General features: G+C 44.0%; 1 protein-coding gene and 1 long non-coding RNA gene across 2 annotated transcripts; one reads left to right on the top strand and one right to left on the bottom strand.

Annotated features, from left to right (window-relative positions):
• Positions 1-625: 625 nt before the first annotated feature.
• Positions 626-2,758, bottom strand: LOC309864424 (developmental pluripotency-associated 5 protein-like). Its single transcript, XM_082729848.1, has 3 exons — positions 2,365-2,758; positions 1,995-2,174; positions 626-1,235 (listed from the first exon to the last, which is right to left on the bottom strand). The coding sequence occupies exons 1-3, from the start codon at positions 2,540-2,542 to the stop codon at positions 1,072-1,074; spliced, it is 522 nt and encodes a 173-aa protein (XP_082585974.1). The 5' UTR covers positions 2,543-2,758; the 3' UTR covers positions 626-1,071.
• Positions 2,759-5,248: 2,490 nt separating this feature from the next.
• Positions 5,249-8,499, top strand: LOC309864406. The gene is made up of 3 exons (XR_014311507.1): positions 5,249-5,549; positions 5,619-5,674; positions 8,408-8,499. It is a non-coding gene; the product is annotated as an uncharacterized lncRNA (long non-coding RNA).
• The last annotated feature ends 10,547 nt before the right edge of the window (positions 8,500-19,046 follow it).

Below are 19,046 nucleotides of genomic sequence, written 5' to 3'. Positions count from 1 at the left end.
TAACCCAGTGTTTAACTATGTGCCTAGGGCCTCAGGGGTAAAAGAAAATTGAAACGCCATACCTAATGCCATAAGGAGTTTACGTGTAGTGCGAACATGTATCAACATGAAAAGTGACAAAGAAGTGGGATCCCCATTATTTGATGTTCCCACCCTGTCCTTTCCTCAACTGTATAATGGGCGTAATCACATTTATTTTCATAGATTGTGATTTCATACGATTATTATGAGGATCAAGTCAAACAATGTATGTAAAGTACTTAACAGAACCTGGTCTACACCAAATGCTCAATAAATGGTATTCTTGGGATCGGACCCAGAAGTAACTGGTCAGTGAACCCAGGATATGCAAACTTGGGCTGAGATGGAATCTTTTTTCTTTTATTTATGGTAATACTGAGAAAATAAAGTTAACTAATAAAATTGTTTAAATCAGGAAACTATTCTATTTGGAATTATAGGAATAATGAAGAAACATACTTTTGTTCTAGTCGTAATAAATTTGGTACTCACTAATGTGTTTTGCCACTTAAGCTATTAAAAAAGACAACAAAAGAAACCTAACAGATTTCTAAGTAACGCCAAAGAGAATGGAATCGGCTTGTCATCAATGTTTCAATTGGGTTTACAAAGCTTGTTTAATATCAGTATAACTTTTTTATTTTTTCAAAATCAGCATTAATGAAAGGATAAACAGTAAAGTTCTTCCTTAGCTACAAAAGCTCCCTGGAACATTAAAGATCCTAGTCACACCTACCTAATACAGAACACTATGAAAAAGCAGAACCAACCATTTGTTAATTCCTAGCTCTTTCCCATCTTGGAGTGTGCAAAAGCAAGACTGTCTTCTTGACAATACTAATCTATATCTATTTTTTTAAAGTTTATTTTTTTTATTATAACTCATGTTTGAATCTTTAAACAGCTGTCTATGCAGCAGAAAGTTATGTAGACCATGAACAATACTTATTTCCCCTGAGCCACAGGAACAAAAGAGTTCAGACTGGGTCTCTAAGCATAAGGCTCCTGACCCAGACTGATGCCCCTGCACTGAGAACCTCATCACAAAATTCACACTGTTTTGGTAACAGGTTCCTGGACAGTCTCCTGACCTATTTCCAGCGACTGCATGGCTTCATCCAGGCTGTTCATCACTGTGGTGGAGAGGAAAGCACTGGAGTGAACATTCTCTTTTTCAAGAGACTTCATGGTTTCCAGGCTGAGCATCATTGTGCCTGGAAGGAAAGCATGGAATTGAGCAGTTAAACTGCCCTGGAGAACACACAGGACACACAGGGAAAGCGACTCCACAGAAAAAACTGCCGAGTCTACCTTACTGGTAGACTGACTTACTGCTCACCTTAGAGCAGACCACCTACATCAGAAGCACCCAGAACGCCCGATAAAATAATGATAGCTCATATTTATCAAGTATTTTCTATGTATTCTAAGTGCTTTATTGTATTCATTCATTTAATCCTTGGGAAAAAGCCTATATGTAGGCCACTATGACAAGACCTATTTTATAGGTGAGGAGACTGAGGAACAGAGAAATTTTGCCAATATGCCTAATTCCTGGATGAGCTTGGAGGGAAGTCGTGGTGAGAAATCTGCATTTTCACAATGCTCTTGGGTTCATTCTAATTCATCATTGAGTATAAGACCTCCCAGGCTCAAGTTTTCTCTCACTAAGTGGAGTCCAGATGGCTTCTTTCCCAGCTTCTGAAAAGGGAGATCAGGCAGGCAGACAGGTGGGGCGGGAATGGGGTAGGAGGTTCCTAAAGGCTCTTCCTTCCTTGCGTTTGCCAACTGTCTCCCACAGCGCTGTGTTTCGGGTTTTCTGGGACTCCCCTGGAAACCCGGGAATCCTAGCAGCCCCTGATGTGAAGGAGTCCCAGGCTTGCGGGAGGGGAGTGGTGGAAGTGAAAGTTCCCTTAGGACTTCGTTAGCCTAGGCCTGCGGCACTTAGTGCGGAGGCGTATGACGCTCCTTACCTTCACACGACTTCCTTCTGGGCTTCGTGGTCAGAATGCGAATCAGCCTTTTGGCACGCTTGCGGTACCGGCGTCTCCCCAGGATGAAGATTTCAACCTTGCCCTCGGAGTTGGGCTTTCTCATCTGGAGCACGACTTTGAACTCCCGTTCGAACCCCGGGAGAAGAACTCTGCTTGGACCTGTGGAGAATGGAAGATTCCCGAAGGATTAAGGGGGGGGCTAGGGTGGCGGGCCGGGACAAAACACGGAGCTTGGGGGCCAGGCGAAGGAAGTCAGTGGGACACTGGCTTACAGGACACTAGCCACTGCCTTAGGTGTGCAGTGGGTGGCCGAGGTGGGGCCGAGGGGTAAAGATTTCACTGTACTTACCAAAAATCTTTTCCAGCAGACGTGCTTCCACGTTAAGCACTGATGGCTTCAGAAAGTGCTTAAACTTACACCAGTACTGCTGAGTGTGCATAAGGAGCCAATTCCTGGAAAGGGAACACTTCTTGCCGGTTCCTGGGCTGTAGGATTCATGCTGGGTCTTCATCCTGAAAGGCGCCATTGCTCGTACCCAGGACCGGATCCGCAGGAAGAGAGAACCCCACGTGGCCGGGAGGCGGGACAAGACCGCTCGCAGTCTGCTCACAGGCCTGGTTGGTCCCTGCGCAGGCCCCGCCCTCTCGAGGAGTGCTTGGCGATTGGCTCCCTCAAATCCGGGCGGGCCAATGGTGTCCTAGCGGTGCCTGGCGCCAACCTCCCGCGGGGCTGTTCGGTATTGTCGGGTTTAAAGTGGAGAGGAACCTGGATTACAACGCAGGCCTTCTTTGAGTTCCATCATTTTCTTGATAATAAATGGAACAGAACTGTGGGGTTATGAAAGGCACATTGCTCACTAACATTAGGTATAGTTCAGAGAGAATCCTGTTCTCCAGCACTGGATCCCCCTGTATGAGGATCACTTCTGTAGGACCAACCAGCTAATACCACTTAAATTGTCTAAGTACTTTATGATAACTCTGTGAGGAAGATGCAGTTATTTCCGTTTTTATAGATGTGAAAGTGGTGGGACTGGGACAAAAACGAGTATATTAAATAGTGACCATAGATTCCCAAACGCAGAATTTAGGCTCCTTTATCCTTCATCAGACTGCTAATCCTTGAGGAAAGGGTGACTTAAAAATCATGGTTCTGACTGAACAGGGCCCATCTCCTTCCCAGGTACTTCAAGAGAATTATATGTCTTATTCAGAAGTTATTTGCTTGGTTGCATTTTTTTTAAACAATACAACTATGGAATTATTATGTCATACACCTAAAACTAATATGCTGTATGTCAATTATAGCTCCATTAAAAAAAAAAAAAAAAAGGACATTTCCAGGGGCACCTGGGTGGCTATCATTTAAGTGTCTGCCTTCAGCTCAGTTCAGTTGCAGGAACTATCCATGGGTTCCAATGTGTTGCAAACTACTCTTCCTTTGGAATCAATAAAAATCTTTGAACGACATACAAAAGCAAACAGTTAAACATGCAATATATTGAATCAGTATATATCTATTGAATAACAAAAAATAAAACCATACAGTTAAATATACACAACTTTTATTAATTATACTTCAATAAAGCTGGGGGGAACCCCATGTTATGTAAATTCAAATGGGAAATTGTCATTAACAGTAAGTCCAAGGATAGCATGTCAGGGCTCAGATTCAATTTCTGTGTATTCCTCCCCTCCCACTTGATACTGTATTGGTTTCATCCGGCTGGTAGCAAGATGCTTATGGCCCTTTCCCAAATCATGTCTAGTCCCAACCAACAGGAGAAGAGGAGGGGCAAAGTCTTTTTCATGGCTCTTTTCAGAAGTGGGAAACCTATCCTGGAAGCCTCTTAGGCTTTACCTCATTTCAAAATTAGGACATGTGCCATATTCTAATTGGATCACTGGCAAGGGAAATGAGATTGTTATTAGTCTAATCATCTGGAGTTCAATTGATATTAGGAGCTGCTCACATCATCACTATAGGATTCTTTTTCTATATTTTGAAGTCCTCTGGGAGTTGAAAATGTTTTTATTGTCAGCCAGAGATTGGCAGAGCACTAGAGATACTGAATAAGGAATGGACTTCTCTGAATGATTTGGGAACCTAAGAAGTCATAGCGAATGAAACCCATAAACTTGATGCTCTCTCTCTCTCTCTCTTTTTTTTTTTTTAGATTTTATTTATTTGACAGAGAGAGTGAGCACAAGCAGGGGAAGTGGCAGGCAGAGGGAGAAGGAGACTCAACCGGGAGCCAGATGTGGGACTTGATCCCAGGACCCTGGGATCATGACCAGACCCGAAGGCAGACACTTAATGACTAGCCACCCAGGCACACCGTTGAAGCCGTTTCTCATAGATTGTCTATTTGCCCAAGTATAAGGGATCTCCAGAATGGGATGTGGTAGAAACCATATTTCTTTTGAGTGCATGTTTGTTAAACATATTTTCCTGTCTTTTAAAAACTCTGCAATCAGAAAACTGACACTGCTGGCTTTAGCCATGGCTATCTTGCTGTGAGTCCACATCTATTAGGAGACAGGCAAACCCAAGAGCATTAGAGACCCTATCCTTCTAGTTAGGCACACTCACATGGCTATATTAAATAAAAGTGATTTTTTTTTTTTAATCCTCACCACAAAAGTAAAACAGTTGCTTTATTTCACCAAAGGGTTGATAATTGAGAAAGTGAAAATCACCCTGTGTACAAAGCTAAAGAGAATGTTAACTTTCTCAAAATAGATAAATGGAAGCCTCCTGGTAATACTGGCATCACTTACAAATGTTTTGAAAAATTCGTTGCCCCCCCTTTCAAATAAAGGCCGTACCTGAGAACCTCAGGAAAGTAATAATTTATTTTTAAAGAAACCCTTCAAAGTTCAGGCATGAACATATTCATTAACACCGACGCGCAACACCAAATAGGCTCACAGGACAGAAGGAAACACGAAAAGTCAGATGGTTGCCTTTAAAAGAAACACCAATTAAGCGCTTGAAGGTGGTTGGGTTGTTGGCTCATTTTGTCCCGTTTGAAGGACTCAGGAGCGAGAGTTAAAGTCTCTTGCAAGGCGATCACGTCGAACTCGGTGCTTCCCCTCCGACGGCGATGGCGAGCAGGCTGGCGCTTATTCAGTGCAGTTGCTGTACTTACCCTCATTTCCGTGCCCTGTGGCCTCGCCTTCTTACTTCACCCCACCCCTGCGCTCGGAGGAAAGGCAATCCTCTCGGGGAGGAGAACGGAGCCCTGTGCGCGCTTAAGACGAGAGGAGAGGAGGGTGCAGTTGACAGCGCCGGGGGAGGGGAGAGGTTGTGATCGGGCATGGGGGACGGGGGAGAGGAGGAAAGAAGGAGCCAGAACGTGGGGACACTCCGGACTTTGTCTCCGGCGCTGTGCCAAGCGCTTTTGCAGGAGATTCACACCAGGCTCCCGGGGCTCTCTCCCCCAGCTTCAGTCTCCTCCCACCCGAGGAAATAAATATAGGAAGCCTCACTTTAAAATGGAGCAGGGAAGACAGCGCGGGAGTTCACACCAGGTACCACCCCTTGCCGCCTACAGAACCGGCAGCAAGTGGGAAGGTAATAACTGGCTATTTTATTCTTAGGGTCGGCACACTACAACCCAAGCGTGTCAAGAAGAAAATCTCGGGGGCGGATTCGAGTAAGTAGACACAGCAAAGATAGCCTCGCCGTGGTCTGGCCATCTCACGTGGAGGGAGGCCCAGGAGGTGGTGCGGGTGGCAGCCTCCAGCGCTTTCCTCGGCTCTCCGACTTGAAGCCTGCAGAGCAAGAAGAGGGTGGGGGTGCATGGGAGGTTTTCCAGGGCCCCCAGCTGGTCGCAGCTGGCCGTCTCCACCCCACACACATCCCTTCAGGGTTCTGAGCCCTACCCCCCCCCCCCCAGGCTGAGGGGAGGTGCGGGGCGGAGGGGGGGGGCTAAGCAGCGGGGGCGGCGGGCGGGGAGGGGGCAGACTCCCTTTGCAGCTGGTGCACAAGTGGGAAAACAGGAGGGCAGTGATCAGCCTCAAAACAAAACAAAACATTTTTTATGAGCCACTTGCCTAAAACCATTAAGTTAGAAAATCCTGCTGGCTCTATCTTCATAATTCACCTCAAACACCTTAAATCCATACATTGCCTACTATTTCAACCACTAGCACTCTTGTTTAAGTACCTTCTCCCCCCCCCCCCGCCCGAAATTCAGGCCCCGAATCCAAATAATCATACCTCTAAGATGCCTTGTCTTTTCTTTTTGCTCTTTTCATTTATAAAGAAAAGAACAGAAATACACACACACACACACACACACACACACACACTTTAAAGATTTTATTTATTTACTTGAGACAGAGAGAGAGAGAGCACAAGGAAGGACAGAGGGAGAAGCAGACTCCCTGCTGAGCAGGGAGCTGGATGAGGGGGCTTGATCCCAACACCCCAAGATCATGACCTGAGCTGAAGGCAGATGCTTAAGAGACTGAGCCCCCCAGGTGCTCAGAAAGAACAGAAATATTCAAATTTGCTTGACATTCTTAAATTTCGAGTAACTCAAACAGGAAATCTTTTTGGTTACCAAATTAAAAACTGACAAATCAAAATAAAAGTTGAGTTTCTCTAGCTTAATTATAATAAAATGATTGCAGATTTCTAGAGTGAAAAAAAAAAAAACCCAACCCTTGATTATTATATAGATTGACACAATAACTGTCAACACATTGATTTTAAAAAAGAAAATTCTGCAGACTGGTGACTGTTTTAGAGTTCTTGGACCAAATTCCAGTCTCTGTGTGGGGGTGAGTTTCCCCCAACACGACACAATTCTTGGACACCAGCAGGGTATCCAACTCAGCTCCGATGCATCCACCAGGAGATAGCTCAAACCAGGAGATAGGCTCAAATCCTACAGGTTAAGGATTCAGTCTCACAAGACTGTTCCCTCCCCCCCATTTCAGATGCCAGTAGCAAGCCCCAGGCTTTTACCTATGCTTCTGACAGGCCCCCTACAGATTGGAGTTTCCAAAGACATCCTCCTTAGGTTTGATTGACTTGCTTGAGTGGCTCACATAACTCAGGGAAAACACATTTACCAGTTTATTAAAGGAAGTGGTAAAGAATACAAACGAACAGCCAGGTGAAGAGATACTTTGGTTGAGATCCTTAACCAAAGAGATTCTGTTCTCATGGAACTTGAGGCCTGGGTCAGTAGCATGTAGGAAATTTCTAGTTCTGCAAGTGTAGAAGCTGTCAGGGAAAAAAAAAGGACCAAACGCTGTCCATTTGGGTTTTTAGAAGCTTCATCACATAGTGATAACTGCTAAGTCATTGACTGATTCAACCTCTAGCCCCCTTTCCCTCCCCAAAGGTTCCAGGTGGAGGGGGTGGGATTGAAAGTTCCAACACTTTCAGTCACATGGTTGGTCCTCCTGGCAACTAGAACCTGCCCTTGGATGGGGTCCAGAAGTCACCTTCATTATTAACAAGGCACCCATTTCACTTTTATGGTTCTGAGCACTTTTTTTTTTTTTTTAAAGAGAGAATCTTTTTTTTTTTTTAATTTTATTTCTTTATTTGATAGAGATCACAAGTAGGCAGAGAGGCAAATAGAAAGAGGAAGGGAAGCAGGCTCCCTGCTGAGCAGAGAGCCCGATGCGGGGCTTGATCCCAGGACCCTGGGATCATGACCTGAGCCAAAGGCAGAGGCTTTAGCCCACTGAGCCACCCAGGTTCTGAGCACTTTTAGGAACTGTGGATGAAGACCAAATATATCTGAGAAATATATATTTGGCCATCCGAAGAAGGCTACTTCAAAGCGTGATGGCCCAGAATTCCAAGGAAATACCTTAGCTTACCACTATACTAAACGAGCATTGACCAAAGTTTGGCCCCAGTGATAGTGTATGGCGGCTATTGTTTATTTTCAAGGTGGATTGAGGGTATTCCTGATGGATAGCCAAAGTTCTGATGGTAAATTTCTTTTTTTTTTTTTTTATGGTAAATTTCTTGATTGGTATTCTGGATCTAAGGAAATTGAACTGATTTCTTTGGTGATGTGGGGTACACATTTCACTGGGGTTGTTGCTAAAGAGAAGCTCCAAAATGTCCTTTATGAAAAGGCCATATCAGGAACCTCAGGAAAGTAATAATCTAGTAATTTATAACTGCAAATTTACAATTCTATGTATTACAAAGGATCCATTTGCTGTGCCCAGCTTTATCATCAGTAAGTATAAAAGTCTTCCCAAATATCCACCCAAACAGCCTCTGTATGATTGGAAACTTGGAGATTAAGTGTTTTGAAAGAGATTATCTTGCAAAAATCAGGGAAACACTACCCGTGGCCTCAATTGAAAGGGTTTCACTGGGAAATCATAAAGGATTCTTACGTATCTTCTAGGAATAACTGATCTTTGGAAGAAGACTACCAAACCAAGAACTTCAGATTGAACCAGTGATGATGTGGAGAATTTCGACTCCAGACAGTAAAACAAGATAAATTTTTTTGATATCTGCCCTCTTTCTTTCATTTGCTCTACTGATCATTATGCTTTGGTGCCCCCTAGAGGTAAACCAAAAATTTGTTATTTATTTATTTATTTTTTCTAAAGTAGGAGCCACACCTAGCATGGAGACCAACACAGGGCTTGAAGTCAGGACACTGACATCAAGACCTGAGCTGAAATCTACAGTTGATGCTTAACTGACTGAGCCACCCAGGTGCCCCCACATATCTACATTTTTAATCTCTTTTTTTATTTTAAAGGTTTTATTTGTTTATTTGACAGACAGCGATCACAAGTAGGCAGAGAGGCAAGCAGAGAGAAAGACAGGAGGAAGCAGGCTCCCTACCAAGCAGAGAGCCGGATGTGGGACTCAATCCCAGGACTCCGGGATCATGACCTGAGCCAAAGGCAGAGGCTTTAGCTCACTGAGCCACCCAGGCGCCCCTACATTTTTAGTCCTAATCCTCTAATATTTCTGTGCCCCTTGAAGAAAGGCAAAACGTTTGTGTGTGTGTGTGTGTGTGTGTGTGTGTGTGTGTGTGTTTTAAGACTATAACTATTATTCTAAATCTAACTGACTAATGCATTTTTCATTCTCCACCTGATTTGACTAACAAAAATTTAATAGCTGTTTCTTTCACACTTCAAAAGATAAATTTTCTTCTGCGGGTCTCTTCTGGAATTTGAATCTTACTCAGTATTAAATCCTAATCTTTAGTTCTATCAAAATTGGACACTGAACCCAAAATACTTATGCTTCTTACAAAATACTTATGCTGAGGGGCGCCTGGGTGGCTCAGTCATTAAGCATCTGCCTTTGGTTCAATTCATGTTCCTGGATTGTTGGGATCGAGCCCCACCGGGCTCCCTTCTCAGCGGGAGGCCTGCTTCTCCCTTTCCCACTCCCCCTGCTTGTGTTTCCTCTCTCACAGTATCTCTCTCTGTCAAATAAATAAAGTCTTTCAAAAAAAATAAAACAAGAACAAAATATTTATGCTGACACAAGCAAGCTTACGGGAATAATCACAAATATTGAGGCTATCCTTGCTGTATTAGTCTGTTATATTCAGTGATTTCCCCAGCCTCCACTCCAGGAATCTTTACATATTAGGGGATTAATGAGTGTCCTGCTTTCATTGGGATCAATGATACTTGTACTCCCCATTCAATTCGTGTGACAATAAGCTACTTCGTTTTATGTGTACCTTATTACAAAACCTATCTTTTTTTAATTTTTAAATTTTTAATAAACATATAATGTATTTTTATCCTCAGGGGTACAGGTCTGTGAATCGCCAGGTTTACACATTTCACAGCACTCATCATAGCACATACCCCCCCCCCAATGTCCACATCTCCACCACCCTCTCCCGTCCCCACTCCCCCAGCAATCCTCAGTCTGTTTTTTGAGATTGAGTCTTTTATGGTTTGTCTCCCTCCCGATCCCATCTTCTTTCATTTTTTCTTTTCCTACCCCCCAAACCCCCTATGTTGCATCTCCACTTCCTCATATCAGGGAGATCATATGATAGTTGTCTTTCTCCGATTGACTTATTTTGCTAAGCATAATACCCTCTAGTTCCATCCACGTCGTCACAAATGGCAAGATTTCATTTCTTTTGATGGCTGCATAGTATTCCATTGTGTATATATACCACATCTTCTTAATCCATTCATCTGTTGATGGACATCTAGGTTCTTTCCATAGTTTGGTTATTATGAACATTGCTGCTATAAACATTCGGGTGCATGTGCCCCTTCGGAGCACCATGTCTGTATCTTTAGGATATATACCCAGTAGAGCAATTGCTGGGTCATAGGGTAGATCTATTTTCAGTTTTTTGAGGAACCTCCACACTGTTTTCCAGAGTCAAACCTATCTTTTGTACATGGAGTAACATTTAGAGAATTTGCAATGTTTATAACATCTACTCCTATAGGAAACCATTTCTCTGAGAAAGATACTCAGAGACCTAAACAAGGGAAGCATGGATTATTCAGGAGAGTTCCCAGGACAGAGAACTGACTCCCTCTTCATGTATACTCAGGGTGCTCCATTTCCAATAGTAGAAATAATAGAGCAAGAAAAGCTGGTATAAAATTTGTCTTTGACCCTAGCAGAAGTCACAGGTGACACTACCTCTCCTCTGGAGACCCAACAAACTGGTTGAAGTTTAAATTGAATGGTGGTTATAAATGATTAAATAATCTTTGCTTTTTTTTCTTGACTGGGTAAGAACTTCGTTTTATAGCAAACACTGCCTGCAGCACTGACCTAAAACACTATTGGTTAGGTAGAAGAGTTGGTAGTTAAGTTAAAAGAATGACTATGTGGCTCTCTAGAACAGATTCAGATAGATTTGGGGACCTGATGTCATGGCCCGGTTTTGGCTCTTTCCTTGGCAACCTATTAACAGGACTAATGACCAATTTGTTTCCAGTAATTACGTATTCTAGTTGACCCATGTATCCTGTCCAGTCTTATATGCAACTGTGCAGCCATTCTGTTTTTAAGTGGTTCAGTTTCTCATCTGGCAACAAAAGGCTCATGTGAGACTAACTGCAGGGCAAATGCGGACAGTGTTCTCCAAATAGCCTGTGATCAATGGATTCTGACAATGGTGTGGATCTGAACCAGGCAGATGGATGTCCTCAGGGCTGGCCAATGTCCTTTGGCCAAAAGGCGAGACTGAAAAGTAAAAAAACAGCCCTAGGAACCTGCCCTGGAAGTTGGCAGATAAACTCTAATGTTGTCTACTTACTTTAACCAGGAAAGACCACTCAGCAATTGTGATGCAACAAGATATAGAAAGGCCATTAAGGCCATTTACTCTATAACTATGTTTAAAGCCAGACAGAGACAAGGACACTTCAATCAAGAACACATTAATCTTCCTGCCTCCTACCTAAAAATTGCCAAGATAATCACCAAATTGCCCCCTTTTTACAAAACTGGCCTCTGTTCCTCTAAACAGTCCTTAGAATCACCCAGCCAAATCCTGTAATAGGCTCCTCACAACTCATCCCTATAAAGAGGCTTATTGCCTGTCTCCTGAAGCAGCACATCAAATAAGTTCAACTTTGACTACACATGTGCCATCACTGGTTGGCTGGTAGTAACTGCTATGGTCTGAACATTTGCATGCCCCCCAAAATCACATATTGAATTCCCAACCCCTAAGATGATGGTATCAGAAGGTGAGGCCTTTAGGAGGGTTCCTCCTCATTAATGTGGATAATGTCTTTGTAAAAGAGGCCCAGAAAGCTTAAGCGCTTCAGACATGCAGCCATGTAAGGACACAGCGAGAAGGCTGTCTACAAACGAGGAAGATCTCCCCAGATACCAAATCTGCCAGTGCCATGATCTTGGACTTCCCAGCTTCCAAAACTGTGAGAAATAAGTGCTTCTTGTTTTTAAACCATCCTGGTCTAGAATATTTTGTAGTGTGAACAAACTAAAACAGTGCCTGCCCAAATCTAGGGAGGCCATTTTGGAACCTACCTGTTCCAGTACTTTCCATTCCTCAAACCCTGCCCTGGCTCACACCCAGTAGATTTGCTCCAAAATCTTTTGAAATTAGAATGAAGATAACTTTGGATTTTTTTTTTAAGATTTTATTTAATTATTTGACAGCCAGAGATCACAAGTAGACAGAGAGGAAGGCAGAGAGAGAAGAGGACGCAGGCTCCTTGCGAAGAAGAGAGCCCGATGCAGGGCTTGATGCCTGGACCCTGGGATCATGACCTGAGCCAAAGGCAGAGGCTTTAACCCATTGAGCCACCCAGGTGCCCTCTGAGTTCTTTTTTTTTTTTTTTATTCTTTTAAGATTTTATTTATATATTTGATATATATAGAGAGATCACAAGTAGGCAGAGAGGCAGGCAGAGACAGAGAGAGGGGGAAGCAGGCTCCCTGCTGAGCAGAGAGCCCTATGTGGGGCTGGATCCCAGGACCCTGGGACCATGACCTGAGCTGAAGGCAGAGGCTTTAACCCACTGAGCCACCCAGGCACCCCCTGAGTTCTTTTTTGACAGGGTGTTTGAGCTTGCCTATTCTGAATCAGGTAGGACCAATTCTGGAAAAAAGGGCTTGCAGCGAGAAACCATGGTGGACTCTGTCGGAGAACTTTAACCTTCCACTGGTGTTTTACATGGAAGAAGACCAGGAGGAGCGTACCTTTGGTAGGTGGCCATTGCCCACACCTCCACTTCAGTTTCCAACCTTCCCCTACTTTCCCACCCCCCATCTGTGTCAGAACACCACCCAGCACCGCCCCCAGCCCCCAGGGATGGAGGTTCATGAATCCCTCTTCTGGTTGCAGGCCACCTTGATGCAGACCTTCATCCCATCGGGGAGCACAGCACACCCTGACTCAGCGGGAGAGCTGGTTCACAGACGCAGGCCATGCCTGAGTCACTGTAGTCGGACCACCTGAGACAAGGGGGTTACTGTTATATGATCTGGAGCCTGGGGAGCTGGAACTCTGACCAGCAGGCTCAAGGTAGCTGCCCTTGGCTGAATTGTGGAGCTGTGGGGCATCTTGGTTTCTTCAGGAATCGCCGAGTGGCTGGAAATCCAAGTGCTCCCACGAGTCCTTGAAGAGAGTGCCTGGAGCCACAGCCATCTTTGTGGCCTGCTGTCAGTTACAGGAAGGTGGCCGGGAGGCGTGTGGATGGGGCAGCCCGGAAGGCTGGGGTTGGGGTAACCCCCCTTGATGTCTCTTTAGGCGTCCTGGTCTGCCCTGGGGTCCCAGTTGTGAGTCTGCCTCACCAGGGCACTTTCTTCACAGGCCTCAAGATGCTGCAGCTGGTCTGGAGCCAGCCCCTGACCAAAGAGAGCCTGGCAGCCTCCCCACTGCACACAGCTATTCAATGGGTCCAAACCCTCTCTGAGGCCTTCCCAGGCTTCCTATACAAGATGGCAGCTTATCCTAGATTCCCTTAGATTTCCCTCTATTAGTAATAAAGGACTGATACCCCTGGGCAATTAGGAGGTGAGGGGAGGTTTTGCTTTGGTGAGAAATGGCATGGATAAAAGTTTGAATTTGTGACCCAATCTTGTTCCTCTCAGACCTTCCAGGCATATGTCTGAGACATGTCTTCTAAATATAAGAAAGTGTTCGACAGGTGAAGATATCCAATGTGCAAATGTCTCTGTGCTGTCTTCTTTCCTTTGGATAAGCTTATCTGGTCCAGCAGGGGCTTCTGACAGGTCCGGCACTGAGACCTGCGGAACCCTGAGGAGCCGGCCACCTGTGCTGCCTCCCGGAGATGCTGCCCAGCACTGGAGCATGAAACAGAAAAGACAGCTCTTCCACGAGCTGCTTTTCTCACATCTGGAGCTTAGTCAGGCTGCTCTGGGGTGAATGAAGACAGGGGTTTCTAGAAAAGAAGGGACCCTCCCCAGCATTCCCCTGGATCTTAAAAGGCAGGCAAATGAGAGAAGCGATGTGTGTGTGTGGGGGGGGCGGGTTGGGAGGAGGGTCTAGATAGAGACAGACACTGGTTCTACTCCAGTTGCTGGGTGAAGTAGGCACCCAGGCAGCCTAGTGAGCCTTAGGTCCCCAGGCATTGTCCCTGATTGCTAGAAGTTTGGGGTGGGGACAGCGTGTTCTGGGAGCAAAAGATCCTGAAGTCCCTTAAGGTATGAATAAATCAATTATAAGACTTCCTAAATATCTTTCTAGAAATTTCCCAAATGTCAAATTCACACTTGGATCTGCCGAGCCATGATGATGGCAAGCTAAACATGTCCTCACTTGAACTCTTCCTGTTCAAGCTTCTCCTCTAGCAACCTGTGTCTCAAAATGAGGTCTTTCCTTGCAGGTGAGAGAAGACCGTGCCCTGATGACAGGGCAAGTGGTGAAAGTGCTAGAAAGTGTTTGAATTTGGAATATGTTTTAAAACCAGCAGGATTTGTTAATTTCATGGTTTTTGACCAGTTATACACAAACGGTAAGATCATGCTCGTGGTAGAAAAACACTCATGAGTCTGGTTGGAAGAAAACCATACTATTCTCAAAGGGAGTATTATGCTTACTTCTTCTTCTTCTTCTTTTTTTAAAAATATTTATTTATTTATTTGACAGAGATCAGAAGTAGGCAGAGAAGCAGGCAGAGAGAGGAGGAAGCAGGCTCTCTGCTGAGCAGAGAGCCCAATGCAGGGCTCGATCCCAGGACCCTGGGATCATGACCTGAGCCGAAGGCAGAGGCTTTAACCCACCGAGCCACCTAGGCGCTCCTATGCTTACTTCTTAATTGATAATTGAAAGATTAATGACTCAAAAAGTAGAGGGAAACCTCTTTTTAAAATTTTTTATTTATTTTTTATTTTTTAAGACAATTGTGGGGATGTCTGGGTGGCTAGTGGGTTAAAGCCTCTGTCTTCAGCTCGGGTCATGATCCCAGTGTCCTGGGATTGAACCCTGCCATCAGGGTCTCTGCTTAGCAGGGAGCCTGCTTCCTCCTCTCTCTCTCTCTGCCTGCCTCTCTGCCTACTTGTGATCTCTGTCAAACAAATAAATAAAATCTTAAAAAAAAGAAAAAGACAATCGCAAAAAACTGTTTTCTTCCTCAATTAAGTTTCGTATTAAGAATTATCAAATTAACATTCTGCCCTTTTGGGACTGTAATTCTGTTCTCTAAATCCATTTCACTAGAGATCACTAGAGATTTCTGTATGGGCACATCTCCCATATTAATAATGCAGAAGTTAGTATCTCAAATAGTGGAGTGAGACTATATGTCTAACTCTACCACTTTATATCCTAGCTCTACCACTAAACAGCTTTATGATTTTCAGCAAGTTACTAATCTCTCAGTGCATTAGTTTTCTCATCTAATACTAACTACCTGTAACTATATAAGTATAGTAAAAATTTTAAAAAAATTATATATATATACATATATATATATATACTTACATTTCACTGTTTTTCTTCCAATAGAACTATGGTTTTGTGGATCTCTACTCCCCTTTTCCAAAAGAGGAGTTCTCATTGACCAGAGGGCAGATACTTAGTGACTGTTAGGTTGGTGGCCCTGGGAATGCAGGAGGAACAATAAAACGGCTGCCAGACCACCATCTTCCCCCTACCCCCGACTTTCCCGCCAGAGGGACATCTGTCAAGGACACGTCACCTTGAGTAAACCGAAACTTATGCGAGAAACAAAAATCAGCCACTTTGAGACTTTCCAACTCCCAACCTCTAACCTTACTAAATATGGTTATGAGCCCCCGCCCTGCCTTGGCCCAATAAAAGCTCATTCAACCCCTTCCTGGGTGCGACTTCCCGACTCTCCTCTTCTGAGTCTCGGAACCTCGCCCGAGGGTGCCTTTAATAAACCTTGCCTTGCACCTATCTCCCCGGGTGTCATGTGTACCTCGCCTGTAAAACCTTACAGTGACTACTCCGGACTCAGGAATGATCATGTGTTCTGTGTTATTATAATTAAGTATCAGGAAAAGATTTATATTTCATACCTGAGCGGAGAGCTCCCTGCCTCATCTGCTTTCCTGTTAGATGTGATCAAGGAGGTTTTAGGGCAGCAACTGCTTCTGGCAGTCATCTTGTGGACGATGAGAGGAACCACCAATAGTATCCTGCTGAGAGGGAGGACAGCTGGAACCTTGATGTAATTGAGCAAAATGTACTCAGCCAGCCTACCTTTGGATTTCAATTGTTAGATAAAAAAATTAATAAAGGACTGTTGAAAGAAAAGCAGGCAGGGACAGGATCCATCATTAAAACCATCGTTTAACCATCGTTAAAAGGATTGTACACCACGCTGGAAGGAGCCCTCCACCCTTTCCAACGTGGTAGATAGATGACAAAAACCTGATTGTATGATAGTCTTATCAGGGTTAATCAGATGATAACAGCCTGCCAACAAGCCCATAAAAACCCCTAGACTTAGAAACTCTGGTGGTATCCTTCTTGTGTCTCCTCTTTCTTTGGGAGTTTTGTACAATAATTCAATAAACTTTGCTTTGCTGCTCACCACTTTGGTGTACCTCTTCATTCTTCAGAGCAGCATGACCAGAAACTGCTGGCACTGAAGGAAAAGAAATCCTGCAACAAAATATTCTTATATTTAAGGTTGTTTCAGTCAGGGTTTTCTTATGCTTGCAGCTAAATACATCCTATTATAGTGCCTGTGGTAATGTGAGGATTAAATGGCAAAATACCTGGGAAGCATGGACACAATGCTGGGTGGTCACTAAACATGGGTTGTTATTCTAAAGGCTGGGATCCAAAAAATCTGTAGGTTGGCTCTGGCTATAGTCCTGGCGTTGGTAGGATGTAAAGAGATGTGGGGAATAAGAATGTGCTCAGGGACAAGGGAAAGGAGACTAGACCCCCTATTTTCTTTGGAGCCTATAGTAATGTTTGAGAGAAGTCAGTATTCCTGGTGAATGGAGAAAGTCTGGGAATGGGTGTCAACTATCGGGTCTGAGCCAATTACATTTGAGGGATGGAGAAGGAATAAGCCAATGATGCTGAGGCCTGGGGTGGGGTGAGGGAGGTGTTGCTTCTCCCAGTTCTGTAGAAATATAGATTGCTCATTATTTGGCATTAATTAATTTCTTACCAGGCTTCTTTGGAAGAGTACTTTGGAAGAAGTAACAGATTGAATCTGCTTAATTCACTGTGTGGATGAGGCTTGATGATCCCTCTTTTCTTGACTTAAAAGACCTGTGAAGTTACGGATTGTAAGTTGCTGAAAGCTGAATAAAGGATCAGAGAGACCAACACAATTTGATTCACTCAGCATTATCGGGTGCCTGCTGCACAGCATTGTGTGAGAGCTGAGGTGTTGTGGGGATGAGATGTCCCTGTTCTCAAGTAATTTCAGTTGGGTATGAGGCATCTGGAGTGACTCTGGGTGGTGCTTGGGGGGAAAATCTGGGTGGAGATCCGTGACTGGGTGGGATCATCCCATGGTTGATGTTAGAAATGAGACAACCTTGGGCAGAGTGTGAAGGGAGAGGAGAAAAGGGAAGAAGCCGGTGATGGAATTTGTGGAAACATCAACAGTTAAGGGATTAAGAGCAGTAGGGAGCTTGGAAAAGTAAATAATGATCAATTCAGAGGGGGTAGGAATCAAACTAGGAAGCAGTTTTGATAGTGGCTTTGGTGTCAACTACCTCAGAAAAGCCAAGGGGGATGCTGATGAATGTACCCATTGAATCAACTTTCTAGAAGGTCATGGGTGAACTGATGAGTGGTTTTTCTGCACTGGTGAATGGGCATAGGTCTGATTATCAAGTTGGCTAGAGGATGGATGCTGTGGGAATGGAAACACCTTATTTTGTAAGTAGTTTGGTTCTATTGGGAAAGTGAGATGTTGGGTAAAATAGAGAGGAAGGTAAGTTCCTTAGGGTTCCTGGTAATGTGGAAGACTACTCATGTTTATGAGGAGAAAGAGTGAGAGTGAGGTGTAGCAGATATGGGGAATGAGGAGTATGGGAGTGACCCCACCCAATCATGGGGGCAATCAGTGGCTTGGGGACTGAGAGAAGAACTAGTCTTCCCATCATAAAATGGCAGAGGACTCTTCAGCACCAAAGCCAGTGGTATGATCTCTGGTAACAGATGGTGGTACTGGATCATTGTCCAGAGGGCTTAGGTAAGGAGTTTCAGAGATACTCAAAAGCGTTTATGATGTGTTTGGTGTAATGTCCTCATGGCATTTGGAGCTGCAGCAAGGGAACACTCGAGGACCTCATTCCTTGGGATAACAGGGATGGGCAAGGACTGGCAAGCCAGGAAGGAAGTCACGCCAAGGCATCATGTGAATGAATCATGGGAACACATAATGAATCATGTGAACAGGTAAAGAGAAGTCATACGGATGTACCTTTGGATTTTCTGTTTATTTATTTGAACAAAAACATTTGCCATTTACCAGTTTTGTGGTGCTGTAATTTCCAGGGCCGTGCATAAATCTATAGTTTATACACAACATATCCTGATAAATTTCTGCTTTGAAATGTAGTAAAAGCTTCAATAATTTGCAATTAGGTAGGCTAGAAAGTGATGTCTTATTGTAATGAAAATTTAATAAAAACACAATTTTTACTTGCACCACATTTTTGAAGCAGTTAAAACCAGGCTAATAAAAGTTGCCGCTTCAAAGTATGGGAACCTATTTCTATCAGTGGTTAAGGTAGAAGAGTTGTCATAAGTATATTTTGCTTTTAAAATGGTGGAGGTGAGAGATTGTGCTATAAACTAGTTCAAAAGTGTTTGGAAGTGATTTACACTTTCAAGTTGGTCAAGCAGGCATGTTTCATACATAATCTTATTTTCACTCATCTCTAGGCACATACATGTTTGGTCTCATTAGAGCCATGGTGGGAAGTCCTTTACCTTGTCCTCCAGGATAACACCCCCCCCCCCTTCTTCCTTTTGTCTCAAGTGCCTCTGTTAGTGCTTTGTTACTTTGTATTCCAGAGTCCTAACATTCCACTGGAATTAATCATGGATACTTAGTGTAAAAGTACTAGGAAAACCGAAGGAACGGGCTATC

Source organism: Mustela nivalis, assembly GCF_964662115.1.
Source record: "Mustela nivalis genome assembly, chromosome: 5".
NCBI classification, from domain to species: domain Eukaryota; kingdom Metazoa; phylum Chordata; class Mammalia; order Carnivora; family Mustelidae; genus Mustela; species Mustela nivalis.
This window is presented reverse-complemented; position numbering and strand designations above follow the sequence as displayed.

Coding starts and splice junctions, on each gene's coding strand:
- LOC309864424 (XM_082729848.1), bottom strand. CDS start 2,542: ATGGCGCCTTTCAGGATGAAGACCCAGCATGAATCCTACAGCCCAGGA. Junction 2,175..2,364: donor TCTGCTGGAAAAGATTTTTG/GTAAGTACAGTG, acceptor CATTCTCCACAG/GTCCAAGCAGAGTTCTTCTC. Junction 1,236..1,994: donor CAGAAGGAAGTCGTGTGAAG/GTAAGGAGCGTC, acceptor CTTTCCTTCCAG/GCACAATGATGCTCAGCCTG.